The sequence below is a fragment of the Sus scrofa genome, chromosome 9 (genome assembly GCF_000003025.6).
Source record: "Sus scrofa isolate TJ Tabasco breed Duroc chromosome 9, Sscrofa11.1, whole genome shotgun sequence".
NCBI lineage: Eukaryota > Metazoa > Chordata > Mammalia > Artiodactyla > Suidae > Sus > Sus scrofa.
Window position 1 is genome coordinate 114,508,961 of NC_010451.4, and position 22,283 is coordinate 114,531,243.

The 22,283-nt window shown below is 36.3% G+C and overlaps 1 protein-coding gene and 1 non-coding gene across 16 annotated transcripts in view; one reads left to right on the top strand and one right to left on the bottom strand.

Moving 5' to 3' along the window:
- DNM3 (dynamin 3) overlaps window positions 1–22,283 on the top strand; it is a 542,471-nt gene that overhangs the window by 246,179 nt on the left and 274,009 nt on the right. For all 15 annotated transcript variants that reach the window (XM_021063640.1, XM_021063637.1, XM_021063646.1 and 12 more), the window contains one exon: window positions 7,974–8,087. In XM_021063640.1, coding sequence (XP_020919299.1) covers window positions 7,974–8,087 — 114 coding nt within the window. The remainder of the gene's footprint in view (window positions 1–7,973; window positions 8,088–22,283) is intronic.
- MIR214 (microRNA 214) lies at window positions 19,032–19,141 on the bottom strand. The gene has a single exon (NR_038497.1). It is a non-coding gene; the product is annotated as a microRNA 214 (primary transcript).

Here is a 22,283-nt window from a genome sequence, read left to right on the forward strand (position 1 = left end):
GCTATATTAGAGCGTTTCCACATGTACTGTTTTCTTCCCATAATTTTATTCCTTGTCTATATATTAATTTTATGATCCAGTGTGCTGGCCAGATGTTGAAGTCTGATCTTGTCCCTAACATAGATTTTGCCAAACCTAATAAGTCCTGACTTTTCATAGTGAGAAGGAAGTAACTAGAACATATACACTGTACAGTAGGCTAGCTGATAGAAGGGGCTGGGCTACTCCACTCTCCCTGTTCCACTTTTAATATATCTGTATTTGGCAAAAGAAGCATGGGTGATATTTATAGCAATAAATATTAAAAAATGGTTTGCATCAAGCCTTACAAATAAGACATGCCCTTTTAGTTCTCAAGACCCCTGCCAGTCGTATAATTATGCTCTCGTTTACTTGAATACTTAAGACAGAATTCGATAGTCAAACACTAAGAGGCTGTAATGGCTATTGTGCTAAATGTTAATGGATTTATTTTTGTAGCTTTAAATTTGAATACAAAATTAACATATCTTTCTCTATGAAGAGATGCCAATCACATTTATCTTAATAGTCTTTTTAAATTTAATTATTCTGTTGTCCATCTCTTCTTCTTTTTCTTCCTTACTTTCTTTTGTTTTGTTCTATTAATTTTTCCCTTAGTATTCTTGGGTTCCTTTTTTTTTTTTTTTTTTTTAGGGCCACACCTGCAGCATGTGGAAGTTTCCTGTCTAGGGGCTGAATTGGAGCTGCAGCTGACAGGCCTATGCCACAGCCGCAGGAATGAAGGATCAGTCTCCTCTGCGACCTATACCACAGCTCACAGCAATGCCAGATCCTTACGCCACTGAGCAAGGCCAGGGATTGAACTGCATCTTCATGGATACTAGTCCAGTTCATAGCCCACTGAGCTACAACGGGAACTCCCTCTCTTAGGTTTTGACTATTTTCCCTTAATGCATGACTTTTCTTATCTCATTCTATTTTTTCCCTTGATTTTGTGATTTACCTGTCCCTCAGTTCTTTTGTAAAAATGTACATTAGGAATTACTTTTCTCATTTCTTATTTTGAGCTGTTTGTCATTTGGGGAAAAAAAGTCCATTTGTAGCAAATATGCCTACCCCCAATGGAAGGGTTGGGATTAGACCAGAGCTTCTTAAACTTTTTATGACAGCTACTTGCTGACAGCATTCAGTGCGGAACACATTTCCATGATTCTTATGAACGGATGTGGGCCATGTGTACTCAGTAGGGTAGCTGTAATCTTCTTTTTCTCCAAGTGTGAAAGTTTATTGCAGTTAAAATGACTAATGTCATTGAATATAATCTCTTCTAGTTATTTTTTATGTCAATTCTTTGCAAATTTCATTTTAACCTATGTAAACCCTGTAACTCAATTGAATATAAGCACTGGACTAAGTGATATTTAATAAATATCCTTTTTGGCTATAACATTCAATACATCCAGAAGTAGTGGTGCATCTTTGAGGATTGAATCCAGCATTGCCAATAAGGTCAGGGAATTTATTGCTTCACATCATCTTAAATTTCCAAAACTCTATTCCTGCCTTTATTTAGGTAGTATCTGTGTTTTTTTTCCTTCCCCCATTTTCTACCTCCTTATTAGTCCCCTTTTGGCCTCATTTCTCTGCTTGGCCTAGATTAAATGGATAACCACCTATGTTATTCTCTTGCCCCAAACCCTGGACGTGGGTCACTTGGGTCCAAAAATTCAGAAGCCTGGATCATTTTCCAGTTTACCTTCTCTTTTTATACATCAAGTATGCTGTGTGCTGCTGGAGCCAATAATGCCACCATGTTGCTTGTGTCACTGCAGGTTATGTCTTCGTTCTCAGCTTTTAGCCATTATTTTTAAGACCTTGTATTTTTAGAGCAGTTTTATGTTTATGACAAAATTGAAAGGCAGGCACAGAGATTTTTTTATATTCCCCCTGGCCCCACACATGTATAGTCTCCCTCATTATCAATATCACTTGGCAGAGTGTTACTTTTTTTTTTTTAATCAAGGATGAACCTACACTGCCACATCATAATCACCCAAAGACCATAGTTTACCTTAGGGTTTACTATTTCTGTTGTACATTCTATGACTTTGGGAAAAAGTATAATGATGTATATCTATCTTTTTAATATCAGAGTATTTTTAGTACCCTAAAAATTCTACATGCTCTGCCTATTTGTCTGTCCCTTCACAACTACTAATCTATTGTCTCCATAGTTTTACCTTTTCCAGAATGTCATATAGTTGGAATCATACAGAATCTAGGCTTTAAGATCGACTTTTCTCACTTACTAACATGTATTTAAGATTCTCCATGTTGGAGTTCCCACTGTGGCACAATGGGATCATTGGTGTTTCTGGAGTGCTGAGACACAGGTTTAATACCTGGCTTGGCACAGTGGGTTAAGGATTTGGCATTGCCACAGCTGTGGTGTAGGTTACAACTGAAGCTCAGATCTGATCCCTGGCCAGGAACTTCATATGCTGTGGGGCAGCCAAAATAATAAAAATGAAAGTAAAGGATTCCTCATGTCTTTTTATGGCTTGATAGCTAATTTATTTTAGCACTGAATAGTATTCCATTATCTGGGTGTGCCATGGTTTATTTATCCATTCATCTACTGAAGGACATCTCATTTGCTTCCAAATTTTGGCAATTGTGAATAAAGCTACTATAAACGTATGTGTGTGTGTGTATATAAGTTTTCACCTCCTTTGAATACTAAAGATTGTGATTGTTGGATCACATGGGGAGAGTATATTTAGGTTTGTAAGAAAACACCAAACTGTCTTCCAAAGTCCTTCCCACCAGCCGTGTATGAACGTTCCTGTCATTCCACATCCTCACCAGCATCTGGTGTTGTCAGTGTTCCAGATTTTAGTCATTCTAATAGGTGTGTAGTGGTATCTCATTGTTTTACTTTGCATTTCCCTGATGATATGATAGTAAGAATCTTTTCATGTGTTCATTTGCCCTCTGTATATCCTCAGTAAGGTGCGTTAAAGTCTTTGACCCATTTTTAAATTGTTTTTTTCTTATTAATTGAGTTTTAATAGTTCTTTGTATATTTTGGTTAACAGTCCTTTATCACATGTCTTTTGCAAGTATTTCCCCCTAAATGTGTTACTTGTCTTTTGATTCTCTTGATACTGCTTTTTGCCGAGCAGATGTTTTTAATTCTAATGAAGTCCAGATTACCAATTATTTCTTTCATGGGTTGTGTCTTTGGTGTTGTATGTAAAGAAGCATCGGTCATACTCAAGGGCATCTAGATTTTCTCCTGTATTATCTTGTAAGAGTTTTATAGTGTTGTGCTTTGTCAATCATTTTTGTTTGTTTGCTTTTACTAACTGTAGTTGTATTGTCTCTGTCATTTACTTACTGATTGTCACAGTGCTTCACACTATCCTCAAGCCTTCTTTCCATCTTCTCACCCTCCCTTTCCTATAGATAATTCAATCTGTTTGCTTATCAAAAGAAATGGAAAGGTGAAATATAACCTTTCTAAACCTTCTAACCTTTTCAACTCATAGGCCTTTATCTAACCTCAGCCTTCTACCCTCCAAAGCTTCACAGGATGAGGTAGCTCCATTCCTGTTCAGGGACAGCCCCTCCTTGTGCTTTTCATGTCATCCACTCACATCTTCTTTGTTCTGTTTCTTTTTTCCTGTATCACCAACCTCTTAGTCTGTACTATTATTTCTCCTCAAGTAATAAATATGGTTGCTTCTTGCCCATACCGAAAAAAAAAAAAAAAAATTCCCAAATGAAAAAAACAGCAGGAGCAACAAAAACAACAACAAAACACCTCCTTTGATTCTGTGCCTATTCTGGTTTTAACTGGCTTTCATCCTCTGGAAAGAGTTCTCTTGAGTCATTTTCTCCATTTTTTACTTCTCATTCACTTTTCAACCAGTGAGTTCTGACTCATCCCAGCACCTCACTTAGCTGGCATAGCTAAAGACACTGTGACATCTGCATTGCACTTTACATGTCCCTTTCTGTGCTGAACCTGACACTCCAAAGCACAGAGTCCTTGAAATTTGTTTTGCCTTTGGTTTCCATAACCTCACTGCTTGTATTTCTCTGTCATTCTTTTCTAGAGACTTTGCTGACCACCATTTTTTTTTTTTTTTTTTTTTTTGGCCATACCCGAGGCATGTGTAAATTCCTAGGCCAGGGATCCAACGTATGCCACAGCAGTTGCAATACCAAGTCCTTAACCTGCTACACCATGAGGGAACTCCCTGACCACTTCTTAAATGTTAGTATTTTCCCCAAGATTCCACTATGAGCCACTGCTGTATCACACAGTTTTAACTGTCACCTATGTGAATATGCTGATGCCTAGTCTACATGTCCAGTCCTATTATCTCCATTTTGTTTCAGAAGTCAGGTCACACATAGTTGCCTGACGCTCTGTGTTTCCCACATGTGCCTCAGATTCAGCGTGGCCTTGGCTGAATTTATTGTCAATGCCCCCACTTCCAAAACTTCATGCTCTTCCTCTATTCCTCCTGACTTAGTAGCCACATGAGTTTCAGAATGATTCTAGGACAGCACAATGTCCAATAAATGCAAGCCACATATATAATGTAAAAATTTTTCAATAACCACATTAAAACATAAGAGGCAAGTGAAATGAATACTGAGAACAGAACTTATTTAACCCAATATATCTAAAATGTTATTTGAACTTGCGATAAATCTTAAGACAGAGATAGTTTACATTTCTTTTGTACTAAGTTTTCAAAATCCAGTGTGCATTTTATACTTATCACACACGTGAGTTAGAACTAGTTACTAGGGCTCAGTAAACATACTTGGCTAGTGACTACTGTACAGTGCAGTTCTAAAGTCTTTACATTCATCAATCCCCTTCTTGTATAGTCATAAGTCCTGTTGATTTTTATCTCCTAGTGTTTCTCCAGTAGATTTATTTATTTTCATGCTCTCTACATCATGGCTTTACTTTACACCTTAGTCATTTCTTACTTGGGTTATTGCAAATAGGGTACATAACCTAGTTTGTCTCAGGGAGCATGAAAAATTCACTGGAATGCAGGAGGATATAGTAGAACATCTGCATACATATTTTTATCTAGAAAATAAAACAGTTGAGATTTATTAGTATTTAACTGTCATTCTGTATCACAGAGAAGTCAATAATAAAGATATAAATGTAACAAAATGTATTTCCCCCAAAATGAAAAAAATTAAAATATTTTATCTTATATCATACTTTCATATTTCTTTGTGTATTTCTATGGATATATGCAGTTTATTATTACAATAGTCATATGTACTTAAAAATCAATTTAAATATGCACTTGGAATTTATTTTGGAACTGCCAAATTTTATTAACAAAATTTGGGGTCTACTGAACTGGATCCTCTCTGGCTTTACCCTATTCACCACTCCAGCCTCAACTTCTTTGTCCCACCTCAAATTTACTGCTTCGAAGTGGCTCTTTCATATTTTGTTCTTGTTTTTCCTTCATGGAAAATAAACAAACCAGCGAGCAAACTACTTCCTGACCTAACTGTAATTCTCTTCCAGGCTCTCCTGAGCTACCATGTGTCCAAGGAAACCTCTTAACATTTCTTAAGTTGTGTCCAGTGCTCCTTCTCTTGCTTAGAATACATCTTTTACTATACCGTTATATCGAAATGATCTCTTTATGGATCTCCGTCCCTTACAAAACTGTAAAACTCTTGAGGGCAGGGGTGTGTCATCATCACTCTTTTTCATCTTGACATGTGATAGGTTCTTAAATGTTTGTTTGAGTTCCCATTGTGGCACAGCAGAAATGAATCCAATAAGTATCCATGAGGATGTGGGTTCGACCCCTGGCCTCACTCCTTAAGGATTCAGTGTTGCCATGGGTAGTGGTGTGGGTCTCAGATGTAGCTTGGATCCCACATTGCTGTGGCTATGGTGTAGATCAGCATCTGTAGCTCCAATTCAACACCTAGCCTGAGAACCCCATATGCCTCGGGTGTGGCCCTAAAAAAGGCAAAAAAAAAAAAAAGTAATGTTTGTTGAACTAAATTCATGACTCTTCTTGATGAAGCCAGCCTGTTATGTCAATGGGTGAAATAGTGATTTTTCTTACTGCAATTTGTGGAGTACCTGGAAGACTTTCTCTTTATCCAATGATGCTTGATAAAATTAAATAGTAAATACACTTTCATTAAGTGCCATGATTAGTACACTCTTTGTAAGCCCTGATGGTGTGGATAACAGTCTTATGTGGAGATGATCAGTTCCTTCTTACTAAAAATTAAATGAGATTATTTGCTCTAAGGAGAATGTATATGTGCAATAATCTTCAAACTTCGGTATGAATAAGAATCACCTTGGGACATGTTAAAATGTAGATTCTTGGGTTTTCTATCTATGTATTCCGATTCATTTGGACTTGCAGGTATCCCAAGTGTCTGTATTTTTAAAAAGCATCCCAATGATTATAATAAAGCTGGCAGAAACCATACTTGGAGAAGTCTCATTTCCTTTTTTTCTGAAGTAGAGGGAAGAAGGAGTAATTTTGAACATTGGAAAAAATTGCCTTAGTCTGGGCCTGGAATGGGGTTTTATTTGGGGGTCTATGAAAGTTATAGAGTTAAAAAGGACACCGGGCACTTGGGAGATGCTGAAATACAGAATCAAGGGTGACAGGGACTGGGAGTGTAGAAAGAGGCTTGGAAGGTCAATAATGACCTCATCTTATTTCACTATTTTCCCTAGAATTGACTGGCCTTCCTTCTTCAACTAGAAAATTAAAAAATAAAACATAAATATAAATATAGAGATAAAATATTATTACTAAGGTACTTTAATTATCCTTTAGGAACTGATACTTGGTCATTCAGTAGCAATTTTAAAAAATATTTTGGGATGTCTGGGATAATGAACAATGTAGGGATAGCCTGATTTTTGACATTTTGAACAATATCATACAGTTCCATATAGTATTTAATTTCTATGACAACAGAAATTAGCTAGCATAGAGGAGACAGCGAACTATGCCATATGGAAAACAGAATTCAACTTTACAACAGAAAAAACTAGATTTTCACTTAAATGCCATTTATAGATAATTCCTATCAAATCTGTAATCCAAGTTGTTAATGTTTTAAAATTTAAAGGATGTTTAAAGATTTTTATGAAGATTCTATGAATGTTTTGGCTTGGCAAATAACAACCAGAAGTAGATGGATAAATCTAGACCATTTAAAAAACTCCAAACTTTTAATTTTAGCCAACCGTTTCAGCTTTCTCTCTCATTCAGCCTTCTTCATAGCTGTTAAAAAGGAACTAATTGGTTGACTTGAGTTTTTTCTTTTCACCATTTGGTGGCCAGTCCCTGGTGGGAGTCCTAATGAGATGCAAACTAGGCAAACAAATGGGCCAGTGGGCTGGAAGGGGATAAGAGACAGTGGGCATGGAGAGTCTATTGTTGTTCATCCAATCAACTAAGTATATTTTAATTGTAGTAGCCGTGCCATAAATAGGCCTGGCACAAACCTATTAGACTGCCTTATTTTGCTCCTGTCTGTTTCAGTTGCTCTGCTTTTGCCATTCATACAAGTCCACGATTTTGATTTTGTTCATGTGATGGGAGATTTCCTTCCCTCTGGTTGTCTGTGCTTTTGGAAGATATATTATTTTGAATACTGTAATAGAGGTTGAGCTTTGAGGGAACAATGCCGGTTTTTGTTTGTTTGTTTGTTTGTTGTGGTTTATGCCTGTGGCATGTGAAAGTTCCCAGGCAGGGAATCGAACCCTGTGGCACAGCAGTGACTGGGGCTGCTGCAATGGCAACACTGGATCCTTAACCTGCTGTGCCTCAAGGGAACTCCATGCTGTTCTCATTGTATCTTGTATCTTGTTTTTAGCTAAGTGCAAGACTTGTGTTCCACATTGGCTCATGTTAAACTAAATGTGCCTGCTGATCTGTGCTCTCTTGAAGGTGATTCGAAAGGGATGGCTAACCATCAGCAACATTGGCATCATGAAAGGAGGCTCTAAGGGATACTGGTTCGTCCTTACTGCTGAAAGCTTGTCGTGGTACAAAGATGATGAGGTAAGCCATGGATGTGATAGAACTTTTTAAATTAAAATGTTTCTATCTCAAATTAATTGATATTATTGTGATCCACAATTTCGAGACACCAGTGATTTTCTTTCAGTAAGACTTAGCTTGGGATGTTTGTTTGAGGAAATGTAGTTTTTTTCTTCAGAGGTTTTAAATTTTACAATAGTCCTGTCAGATATCTTTGATTTCTTTGATGTAGTCGCATGTTTGTCTACCTGAAGAAATGGAATTATGGATGAGGAGTTGAAAACTTCCTTTTTTGTAATAATGGCAAAGTACCGATATAGTGAGAGCAATTTTTGTTAAATGTGTTGAATATACTCAAGTTAATAGAGCATCATAAGAGCAAAATTAATAACAGTGATGCAGAATTAATAAAGCATTTTGGAATTATTGCTGTGACATCTGTATTAAATGACAGGCTTTTGAAAATGTCTAAATCACTAGTCTTCAAGTGAGTCCCAGATGATTGTTTATATGAATTTTTTTCTTTGAGAATTTGATATCTATGTAAAAGCATGAATTACGATAATTATGGTGTTCTGGTTCATGTTAGATGTTAATAATTTTGGTCCTGTGACTTATTACTCATTTAAATCTGATAGCTAGAAAAGAACACCAAAAAAAAAAAAAATCAGTCTTGCAGAGCTATTAAAGTGCTATATAGTGATACTGGTAAATTTGGGAGGGCATGGATGGAAATTAAACAGGGTTTTGGAAATTTTAATAGCTCTGGCCTGACCTGAGAAGTTTTCGGTGCTTGTAATGCAGCATACAAACATTGGCTAAGGATACTCTGTGATAGCAAAACTATTTACAGGTGAGATTGTGTCAGTTGTATTTGTCCATAAAGGGCAATCCTTTCAGAGTTAAAAGTCCTTCTACTCTTGGCTTGATTTTTTTTTTTCCATCTTTTGAAAGCTCTGAAAGGTGCTTTTGTTGGTTGTAGGAGGAAAAGGTTTGTGTCCTATGTAGTTCTTTGTTTCCTAAGTGCTGTAGTGTGTTGAATAAATATCAGATCATCCTTTGATGACCACTAAATTTTCTACAGTAAAGGAAATCAAATCTTATAGACATGTCCAAAGAACTACTCAAAAGTTTTATTTCAGATTTTTACGTCATATATTTTACTGACTTCAGCCAAATGTAGAATTGGTCATTGTGAGTCTGAGCATTAGTAATGGTTTCTTTCCTGTGCCGGCTGCTTAGATATTTCTGTCTTTCTGTGGAAGCTCCAGTGTTTAAAGACCACAGCTGTAGGAACTCTTGGGATGCTTGCCTAGATATAAACATCAGTAAATAGATTATCTTCTTTTGTTTTCAGTTGCCCTACTAGATCTTATCTTAGATACATTTTATTTACAAGGATTTAGATCCTCATGTGTATACATTTAAATACATATTGGTCTTAGGGCCTTTCTCGGTTATTGTAAGGAAAGCAAAGGATTTTGCTCAGGAATAGTAATAGTAATAGCTAATATTTTATATTTGTTAATCAACTCATTTAATCCACATTATAACCCTAAGGATAAGTAGTGTTATTATTCCCATTTTTAAGATGAGTAAGTAAAGAAAAAAAAAGTTACAACCTTTTGAAGTCATTTCTATATAATTCAGTATCCCTTATGGCAGAAGACTTGGTGTTGATGAGGATAACTAACTTGCCAAGGTCTCATAGCTAGCTGGGGGCAAAGCAGAAATTTGAGCACGGGCTGTCTGGCTCCAGAGCTTATGCCTTCAACCACAAATGAAGGTAAGAATCTCTGAGATGCTGGAGTTTTCCAAGCCAACCTCATCCACTGGGGATTTATTAAGATGAGTTCCAGGCATCCCAGCCTTGACCTTTCCCCGGGTGTTCCTATCAGGGGCTCTGAAGTCTTTGGGATTGGCTACTGCTGATGGAATGGGGCTTCAGGGTGTTTTTATGTTTGGCTGTGTGGGTACTGAGACAAGCCCATTGGAAGGCACATGATACTCCCCGCAGGGAAGGAAAAGGCTTTGAGAGCATGGTGAGCTCATGGTCACCAGTCAGCCCTTCCTCTCTGCTATAAATTCAGAATAACTTTTTACAAAATCTCTGCCACTTAAGCTCCCTCATGAGCACTTGTTATAACACAAAGAAAATACATATGTGCAGTTATAATATTAACTGAGTGCCAGGGAACATTTTATTAAAGATATATGTGATTGGGTGTTTTGGGGGGAATGGGTGGGATAATAAGGCTCCTCTGAAGAAAAGAGGTCAGTGAGCTAGAAATTGATGAGGGAGGGACCTTTAGATTGGGTATTTGGGAGGAAGTAACATTGGAGCCGAGACTGGAATGATGAACTGTGTAGAAGATTGTGTTGATGAGTGTTCCAGGGTGAGAGTATAAAACTCCCAGGGTGGAAGTGGACAGGAAGCCAGTGGCTGAGATGTAGGAGCAATAAGAGAGAGAAGTAGGAAACAAAATCAGACGTACTTTGTCAGGCTCCACCCAATGATTTGGATTTTATTTCAAAGATACTTGAAAACCATTGGCCTGTATCAATAGGATGTGACCTGATTAGATTTATTTTAAAAAGATTATGCTGGGTGCTGGATTGGCCTGACATGTGGGATGGAATGTGTGTATGGAGGGAGTGGGTGGAAAGAATAGAAGAAGGGAGACCAGCTAGGAGATCGTATTGTGGTTCAGGCGAGAGAAGATGGTGGCTTATAGTGGCTGGAGAGGAAAGTTCAGTTTAGGGCAGCAAATTGATGGGCCCCAAACATCTACACTGTGCTCATTAGCTACTGTTACTCATTAAAAACTCTGCTCAAGAAAACAGGAAATTTTCCAAATGGTAATGCCTGACTCATGACCCCTGTCTTCAGGGTATTTGTGTCAACAGGGCAGAGGGTTCTTCCCCTGGAGCCATCTACTACCCCTTGGCTACCACCACTCAGTGGTTCTCTAGGTTTTTTGTGTTTTTTTGCTTTTTAGGGTTGCGCCTATGGCATATGGAAGTTCCCAGGCTAGGGGTCAAATTGGAGCTGAAGCTGCCGGCCTACACCAGAGCCACAGCGATGTAGAAGCCAAGCCACATCTGAGACCTACACCACAGCTCATGGCAGTGCTGAATCTTTAACTCACTGAGTGAGGCCAGGGATCAAACCCACGTCCTCATGATTGCTAGTCGGATTCGTTACCGTTGAGCTATGACAGGAACTCCCAGTGGTTCTCTATGCTGCTCCGTTACTCTTGCCAGCGATTCCTCCCATCACAGACCACTTCTGTGCCTGCCATCAGGGAAAAAGGGAGAGGGCAGCACTGTTCCTTGCTCTTTACCAGTATTCAACAACTAGCTATTAGTGTCTGCTGAGAGCGGCTGCTAGAACGGAGGGTATGGGGAAAGGAGGTCAGGAGAAATGTCAGGAGGGTGGGCATAGAGGTCATCTCTGGCCTCTTGAATTTGTACCCTGAATCCTCATCCTTTAACAGCAGTGTTTTAAGGATTCTTTGGGCCACACCTGCAGCTTGCAGAAGTTCCTGGGCCAGGTATTGAACCCGTGCCACAGCAGTGACAATGCTGGATCCTTGACCTGCTGAGCCACCAGGGAACTCCCCTCAGCAATGTTTTAAATGATGCTTAGATTTCGTACATATCTGGCTCCCATAGTTTAACTACACATAGATTAAACATACTTCTGTGGGCAACTTTGAAAACCCCAAATTTAGAATTTTCCTTTGTGAAAATAAGCATGAGTTCTTACTCAGCTTTTGGAGTCAGTTTGTTGGTAAGTTGAGTGCTTGTACTTTGTTCCCATGGTATCTGTCACAGTTACACCTACATATTTAGGAAATCCTGCTACATGACAATATATCTCTTTTAGTCAAGTAAATATGACACTGTAAATGTTAAGTTAGCTATGGATTTATCATTTATTTAATAATATTAGATATTCATGAAGGATTTCCATTTGTTTCTGTGTTCTTTCATCTTCCTACTTTCTTTTGTAATTAGACAGATATGTTTTCATTATAACCTAATTGGCTGTTGAATAAATAGCACATATTATGTCACGTTAATAGACAAAGTTTTATATAACTTATGACAGGTTTGTAATAAATGACTTATGAAATATATTTGTCATTAAAGAACAATGATTCATGCTATTTTTAGGGTGACATTAGTTGAACAAAAGGCCTTATAAACCATATGCTTTGTGCATTGAAAAGGGTAAGGTGTTGGAGAATGTGAATTTGCTGTGACCAACTGTCAATATTGGGACAAAACAGATTTCTCTGAGCCTCAGTCTTTACTTACCAAATGGGGACTGTTGCTGACCAACTCGCCTCATGGGAATTTGCGAGACTGAGAAATCATATATTAATTAGTACAGTTATAAACTTTTAGGTATCACATTCATATATTTATTCTTGTCATTGCAAGTAATACTATGCTCTGCTACTATAATGTTATTCTTTGACGCATGTCTTCTATTTCCAAATGTCTTTGTCATTTCATATTATGAGATATGATGTGTGGGGTCTGGGAGTTTTCAGCAGAGAATAGTAAGTTTCAGACAGTAACAGGGAACTCTGACCCCATTCCTTCAGTGAGACTTTTCCATGCTGCCTTCCTTACAGCCTGTGGGTTAGGGGTGATAAAATCAAACTGGATGATTTCCTATCCAAGATCACAGAGGCAACAACATGATAACCCTATGCAATAATTTTAAGCTAGAGTTGACATGAGGGTAATAATAGAGCCCCAGCATTTTCCTGGTTTCTCCTCACCCTTAATGGATCTATCTACCCTGTGCTTAAATTTTTGGTGGATTCATGAACACCCTCAAACATATATGAACTGCACTTTTTGAACCATTATTCTACACTAATGTTATTTGTAATGTTACGGACAGATTATTTCATTTTATTTTATTATTAGGGCCCACCCGTGGCACATGGAAGTTCCCAGGCTAGGAGTTTGAGTTGGAGCTACAGCTGCCAGTCTACACCACAGTCACAGCAACGCCATATTCAAGCCACATCTGCTACCTGCACACCTCACAGCAGCACCACATCCTTAACCCACAGAGTGAGGCCAGGGATTGAACCTGCATCCTGGTGGATGCTAGTTGGGTTTGTTATCACTGAGCCACAATGGGAACTTCTACAGATGATTTTAATAGAAAGGTTTCCACCTGTGTCCCAGGCAATATTATTTCCACATGTTATCTTCAGAGAAGCCATATAATACAGTGTGGTTATAGAAAAAATAATCTATATACCTAACTATATGTGTTATCCTCTAGCATTACTCTAAAATTGGAGCTCTCTGCAGCATAAAAAGAAGTAGACCATGTTGTACAGGGTTAGATATTTTATGACTAATTACCTAGGAGATTTACCCAAACCTGACTGTCCTTCTAAATCATTCTCCAGTACCACCCAACTCTGAAATTCCATCTACAAGTGGGCCTGGACACATCTCTAGGGGTTGCATAGGCCTCTTTCTGGGTTCATCCTCTCCAGGGCATTCTGTCACCGTGCATACCCCAATTCAAGGAGGAGCAGTTTATGGGGGTGACGACAGCTTGTGTGTCTGCATATATCCCTTGGGATCTTAGATGGATGATATTCCGCTCCTTTGATTTTTATCAAAATAATAACATAAGGATATTTTTAGTTCTTATTTTTTACTATGAATCTAAAGAAGAATACAGCAATTCAAACAACCTCAAATAGAATGTTAGCTGACCCTCTGCAAAGCAGTTTTTAATCAGTGGGGCATCCCATTTGGGTGTGTCACTAGCAGCTCTCGCCTTGTGCTGGCCCAGGCCAGTGGGCGTACAGTGGCTTCTCTTTTTCTCTTCCTCTTCCTATCTCTCCCCTCAATGGTGTCAGTCTGGATTGTCCCAAATCAAGGTGTTTCCTCATTCTATTATCTATATCCGTTAAGCTTTTCTTAGCATCTAGTCCAGGCTTGTTGCAGGCTTAACTTTGTATATCCAAATTAGTCAGAATGCTCAACCAAAACCAATGGGCTTCTGAGTAATAAGATGCTCCCTAGTTCTAAAGTAACTGTGGTTGTAAAGAATATCTCCACTATTCATGCTGCCTGCTTAAACCTATGAAGCCCAGGTCTTAGTCTAAATGATAATCTTGATGATGATGATGATCATCCCTGGCTAACATTTATTGAATATTTATAGTTTACCAGATGCTGAGCTAGGTCAGTCCTTGATTTACATTCTCCATTTTAGAAATGAAGATTGGAACTCAGAGTGAGTGAGTAATTTAGCCAGCTATTAAGTATCAGTGCTGTGCTCTTAATCACCTGGACATTGCCCAACATATATTTCCTGAGAACCTGTTATGTACCAGACACTATCCTAGTCAGTAAGGATAAAATGGACAGCAAGGTACTTGCCCTTATGAAGGATATTTCCTGATAAAGAAATGTAAACAATGAGGAACCGCTATGAGATTCGTATTACAAACTATGAAAAAAATAAATCCTTTGACTTAAGAAGTAGTGTCTGGGATGGAAAACACATCATGGGGGTGGGGGGGGGACCTTAAACTGAGTGGTCAGAGAAGATTGGTGTTAATACCTAGGGCAAGAGTGAGCCTGATGGATTTAAGAAACTGAATTGAGGGCACAGGGATGGGAACAAATAGAGAAAAGGACTCTATAAAGATTAAGGATTTTGATCCTAAGAGTAATGAGAAGCCTTTGAAGTTTTTAAGATGGAGAATCACACAATAAGATTTAAAATTTTTATTGATCTTTTTGATTTCCATGTAAAGACAAAACTGGAGGAGCACAAAACTGGATTGGGGAGTTGTTGGAAAGCTATTGCTGTGGGATATGTAAATGATAATGGTAGCTTGGGCTGGGTGGAATCAAGGAAACTGATAGAAATGAATGAATTTAAGAGATTTTTTTCAAAAGATGAGAACTGACAAAACTTACTACATATGCTAAGTACTGGTTGTGTGTATGAGTTCCTGCTAAACTGTAAGCCTCTTGTGACACAAACCACTGTCTTGTTCCATGTTCTACCACCAATAGACAAGGCACTGATAGGTGGCACTAAATAAATATTGGCTGAATGAAGATGTGAGTGAGCAAATAAATAATTAGGTACAGCATAATAATTCATCCTATCCTGGTTCTTAAGTGCCTAAACCAAATTATTGAATTACAGGGTAAAATAACCCTGAGAGGTAGATTGTCTTAAAATTTTCTCAGTTGTCATTGTTGAAGGTTAATGGATTTTTTTTTCTTTCTCCTCTGACTATATAACTTCCTAGATTGAAGATAATTTAAGCAGAAAATTTCCTGATGTCATTTTCATATATTATAAATATATTTTGTAGAGTTCTTTGAAGGGATTTAGAAAAGAGCAAGACATTGGAATAAAATAGAAACTATCATTTAAAAGGATTTCGAATTTAGGTAGTTTTATATTAATACTTTAAAAAGAGATTTGGGAAAAAAGTGATGGCTTTTATTTAAAATACTACAAAATAAGGGAGTTCTCATTGTGGCCCAGTGGAAACGAACCCGACTGGTATCCATGAGGGTATAGAATCAATCCCTGGCCTCATTTAGTGGGTTGGGGATCTCGTGTTGCTGTGATCTGCCGTGTAGGCTGCAGATGTGGCTCGGATCCTATGTTGCTGTGGCTGTGGCATAGTAGGCTGGCAGCTGTAGCTTGGACTCGACCTCTAGCCTGGGAACTTCCATATGCTGCAGGCACGCCCCTAAAAAGCAAAATAAATAAATACATAAATAAATCCAAAATAAAAATTTAAAAGCATAGAATATTCTGATTCAAGGAGAAAAGAGTCCTATTTTTCTTAATATCCATGAGAAAGATGCTTAAAAAAGATTGTTAAAAATATCTAAAAAAGGGGAACTGCTAATTTATGTATAATGAAAGCACATAGCCAATATTTATTCTCTTTATATAGTCCAGCATGAAGATTAAAATCATAATGGAATACTCCTAGGAAAGTAGAGTAATGCAACAGAAGCATTTCCAGTGGAAATGTACTAACCTTACAGTATTAAAGAAAATCCAAAGTCTGCATTGAAATAAGGACATTCTTTGGACTCTTAAAAATTTGCAGGCCTCATTTTTGTGGGTTGAAGTGTTTGGATAACTTGATAAGGAGATTATATAATTCCCTTATAGGGATATTTACTTAGTATTGTTTTTATTATGTAGCTGTAACAGATGACAAATGTAACTTCAGTAATAGGAAGCAAAATGACAGCTACATCCCTGGATGGTCAAAGTTGTGAAACTGAGAAGTTATAGAATTCTTCAGCTCTTTCCATTTGCACTTATACTTTCAAGATTCTGTTTCTGGCTAGGTCTGCATGCTCCCCGTGATGAGGTCAGGATTGACCCATGATCACTAGTCACACTTCTTGATGGGTTGTTTTAGTTAGCCAAAACTTAGATATTTTTATTTTAAAAGTCTCAATAAATATAAAACTTTGAAACATTTATGTTACTTAAAATTCTTCATGAGTACAGTTGTGAGTGTGTTTTCTCACATACATAAGCTATCTTATGTTATGCTTTCTAATGTGGGGTTGTTTCCTGTAAACATTTCCACATCTAGTGTGATACGAAGATTTATAATTTTGAAAAATATATGGTATTATTCAACAAACCATAATGGTAAATTCTATTTCAAACATATTAAAAATACGAGTAGACCCAAATGCACTCCCTTATGTACATTATTTGTTGTGCTCAGAAGTTTATGATGGAAGAAAAATACTACTCTTTTTATTACCCTTTCCTGGAGGAGTAAAACTTTGAAATGTGCCTTGCTAAGTTAAAAAAAAAAAAAAAAAAAAAAAAAAAAAGTAATACCGGTAAGTTAACTTAATACTTCAAGAGAAAATTATTTGAAACGTCATCCTGGAGTGGCTCATTAAAGGATGACTGTGCTGGCCTCCTTAGCTTTCCCTTTTGAGTTCGGTGGAATGAAACAGTCTTCTCTAGGTTCTGGCCCAGCTATTGTGTCATCCCAGGAGCTCTGAAGCACTGTCCTGGCAGTGCCTTGCAGGGTCCAGTAGAATGACCCATCTGTGGACTCCTGTCTGAGGCATTTGCTACAGGTTACATAAAGCATTTAAAATTGAGTGATACTCTGCAAATATTCTGTGAGACATTTTAAAATTGTCTTCCTGTTTATATTTTACATTTTGTGAACTGTTGTTTAGGACTTTATCGCTAGTCATGGGACTCTTATTTAAGGTAAACACCTTCAGTGCACAGTGTGTTTTGCAGTAGGGTATTTTAGCAGGTGACTTATTTCCTTAGGCCAGATTGTTAAATGTAAGGTTTTAGCCTTAATCATATTTTTACTTATTAGTTTTACCCAGTCACTGTTGTGGTGGTGGTGGTTGTTTTAAAACAACAGGTTTGGTAAAATATCATATATAAAGTAGAAATTTTGAACCTTGTGGAGATTTTAGCCTTAGGACAAAATCTCTCATTTTAAAACTGAAATATCTGAATAATAAATTTGCTTTAGTCCAAAATATAAACTTGAAGTGTTTAGTTAGGTTAAAAAAACCCCAAAATTTTGGATAGTATTATGCAACATTTTTTAAAGCTTGACTAGAATCTTTCTAAGAAAGATGAAAATTAATTTTAAGTACTGAAGTTAAAACATTTTAGTGAACCAAATCAAGGTTGACGAATTTCTAATTTTACCCATCTCCCCACTATATACCCTCGAGTATTTGAAATATTCATATAAACAAGCAAACCCTGGTTATTTCACTCTGATAGTTCACAATATGTAAACTGAAGTTTGGACGTTTCCTCAAAAGATATGGGAAAATATACACTACATATCCATTAATCCCTTTCCTTGTTTTTTTTTTTTTTTTTTTTTGAAAATTATTGAACAGTCTAAACATTTCAAGGATTTGAAAGTTTCCAGTGAATAGGACCATGTATTCTATGTGAGTGCATTGGCCCCATAAATTCCACCCTTAGAATTGTAGTTCCTTCTTAATGAAACAATGGCAGTAATAAATCCATGTGCATCATGACACTTGGAAATATTAAAGCTTCAATTTCAGCTTTCTATATATCAAAAGAAGAGAAGCAAACTATCCTGATACATTTGAAAATTATGTTGGAAATACTCTTCTAACTATGTTTTACCCAGAGCCAAACCAGGAGAGTTTAACTCAAAATACATAATCCCTTGAAATATTACCCCTTGGCTCTTTTTTTTTCCTTCCTCTTTCTCTTAAAAACAGTAACAAAAAATGGTTCTGGATTTTGTTTTATTTGCTAAAAATGTACACAATGTCAGATATTGACAATTTATATATTAGTATTTTATAGGAACCATAGTTCTTGGTGAATATATATATGTATATTTATGTGCCTATATTCGTGTGTTATGTTCTTGTATACTAAGTGATGTTTCAATGTTACAATCATTTTTGAGTTATTGTAATCAATGTGAATATCATGTTTTTTTCAAATCTGTAAACAAGAAGTCACGATAAAGAAAGCTAAACTGAATTGGAGTAGAATTATTAGAATCACCTACTCTTTGTCAAGCATCAGACTGAAGTTACATTATTTTGTTATATTTATTATGGGGTGCTGCAAAGCTGTGTACAATAAATGTCAAGGGTAATAATTTACTGACAACAATTAGGAAAAGAGAACTATAGAAAGCACAGGAACATTTTCAGAAATGGGTTTTATTATATTTCATAAGCACCACTCACTTTACTTTTGGTGGGTTTCAATATTTGAATCAAAAGAAAATAATAATAATAATACATACGAGTTAAGAAACCAACAGATTAAAACCCCAGGCCCCCACATCCCTCATTTTGGTTGTAGCTCTTGGTGTAGATGCTATGGTGTGAGGGCTGCTTTCTTTCAATGGCTGGTTGTCTTTCAGGCTGGGTTGTCATGTGACTGCCTGTCTGTGCCTGCTGTACAGGTGAGCGGATGTTCTGCACAGCAAGTGTAGACAGGCAGACACATGACAACTCCGTCCAGCCAGGCCCTTGGTTCCTTCGGGTTTCCTTTGGTCATGGGCAGATACAATCAGTCTGTTTTCCAGATTTGGTGATTTTGGAGGGTCAGGGGAAAGGGAGAAAAACACACAATAGAATTAAACATTAAAACATTATAGAACTAAAAACAAGTTAGACTTTTAACTTTATTCAGAAAGTACACTTATACATTTGTTCCAATGTACTAACATGGATAATTGACATAACAGAAAACTCACATTGAAATGTTAAGGAAAAAACAACCAAAAAAAAAAAAAAAAAAAAAAAACACCCCAAACTAAACATAAGGTTTATTCTTAATTCCAATTCATATAACTACTGGCCCACATGCAGTCAGAGTTCAGAGTAATTGAACCAGATGTTTTTCCTCTTCGTAAAAACTCTGCATATTTTGAAACTGAAGTTAAAGATAAAGACTATGTTTATACATGGTTCTTGCAGTAGATAAGTACCACAACCTTGCTCATGAAAAAGAAACTTGTCATTTGCATGGAAACGTCATCCATTCTCAAAGTAATTAATGAGCCTAATGTATTTGACAATTCAACCAGCAGACTTTGATATCTCATGCCTCGATGGTGGGAATTTTACAAGGGGGTGTATTTTTTTCAATATTTTATTAAGCAAGAGGAACTTATTTAAATTTCTCATATTCTTTTTAATGCCAAATTTTTAAGTATGGATGTGAAAACCAAATAAAGAGCAGTTGTGAGTTTAAGTTCTCCTCCTCTTAGTTAACTACAGGGCTGTACCATGAGTCAAAAGGATAAAAACTAAAAAGTTGCTACCCACAGGGATGCTCACAATGCATTTTGGACATTGTTAGTGTAATGTAGTACAAAATAATATCTTAAACACAGAAGAGGAAATTTCATTTCATGTCCAAAAAAGCAAAACTAGACCCTTTGCATAATTTCCTTATAATTCATATAAGAAAGAGTTAATGGTGTTAAATATACAGTCAGAAAATTTAATTCTGGTGAGTCGAGGATAATTCTATTGGTTGTTTTAATACAAATGATCAATTCATATAGAAGCGATATTTAACAAATCCTCCTGCCCTTTAAAAAATAAAATATCCAGGTAGTCAAAATGCCAATAAATGGCATTTAAAAAAACAAAACAAAACAAAACCTTATCATCTAAGGAGTATGGACTTAGGGATTTTTTCCTAAGAATTTTAAGGAAAACGCATAGTTTGTTATTTCCCTTTAATTGCAGAATTCTGAGAAAATAGCAAATAGAAAGTTTATAGAACGCAAAATAGTTTTTAGAGACTAAAGACAGTTTTCTACACATCTGAACTTTTATGTAGTGATTAGATATGGTACAGTTTTAAGAAAGAGTTGATCAATGCAACTTTCCATTTATTTGTTTAATTTCAAAAAATAAATGTTGATTCTGTTTCTGGTCATCACTTCTGAGTAGAGGACTTATTTTTTTCCTTGACAGAACCAAAAACATCAGTAAACTTGGCTGCTACTTAAATAATTACAAGGCCAAAGTATGCAAAAACAAATACCTTAAGAAACTAGTTATTGTTGCTGCATTCAGTGCAACAGAAAATGTGTATGAAGTAATTCACTTACAAAGAGAATATCGGTGGAAATTTAAAGTTACTATAATTCTGTATGGCTTTCCCTCTCTTTCCCATAAATAATTTGATCCAGTTAACTCTGCTCAATTAAAGGAATGGTGCATGCAACCTGAAAAAACAGAGAAAAATATTTATGAGTTACGTTATCCTTTAATATGAAACAGTTCTATTAAACAAAGATACCCCAATATATTTGAGCCTGAAAAACCATAACTGCTTTTCAGGGGGAAAGTTCTTGCTGAAAAGTGATTTTATTTTATTCATCAGACTTTTGGACAATTTATGTTTCTAATAGATTTTAAAAACACAATTTTAGTAAATTATGTGGCATACATAAATTTTTGTTTTTGTTGAACTTGCCTCTAAGCTTTTTAAAAATGTAGAAAACTGAAAAAGCATTTAAGATTTTTTTTCTATTTTCTAAACGACACAATGAATATTAATTCATCATCACTGAAAATACTAGCTGAAATATAATGGGCTATTTATATTATTATCATACCATGTAATTTTTAATATGGTTACTATTTCTTACTTCTTTCTTTTATTTATTACTTTAAGAGAGAAATGTTAAAAAAGAATAATTTTCTAAGCCTTCTACAGCAAAATTATACCAAAGAAACTCCAGGAAACTGGCTGTCACAATTCAGGAAATTCAAAATTAAGATTTAATTATTTTCCTTAATTTACTTCATTATCTCTATTTATTAAAACTGATAAAAATCTTGAGATGTTCACAAAATAGGTAAATATTTCTATCTACATGATTTGTAGCACACAACATTAAAAAGACAGAAGAAACTAAGTAAGAAAGTTTCAATCTTTATTGAGGAATTTCCTGCCTTCTCTTAGGTTAAAGACTGACTTCTAGCTATTTTAAGCTACAATTTATGAGAGATGATCTCTTATGTACTATTTAGATATTATTGAGATGGGTGGGATAGTCTCCTTAGAGAAGAGGACAGTGGGTTGTTTTTAAAGAGCAAATCTCTTGTAGAATAATCAAAAGCTTTGGCTTCTCTTTAATAATGATGGACGCTGGTGGATGAGTGAAGTTTTTTACATTATCAAGTTGTATTTTTTTTTTATTTCATGTATAATATCTTTAAGACTTCACCGGGGGTCGGGGGTGGGGAGGGAAGACAGGGAGGGGGGAGAAAATTCCTTCATTAGTTTTGTGCCTGAACCCTTTCCCACAGAGTGAAAAACGTGGGTGGTCTGTAGGGTGAGAAGTGGGGGTAGGTAGTCTATTTTGGTTTTTAAAAAATATAAACACATTATCTCTGCCAAAAGCTCAAATGCCAAGCAGGAAGGGCTTTAAACCAATTGACTGATTTAAAGAAAGTGATCAGTGTGAAATTTTGTCCCATTGTAAATAAACTTTCTTTGGTTTTGAGATCTATGGCTTAAAAAAGGGATGGGAGTTGAAAATGTAAATAAACATTTTCATATTGATCCTTTTCCAATTAACAAATGATTATGTTGAAGCTTAGTGGAAAAAAAATTCTTATAATTCAGCATCTAGTCTAATTTAT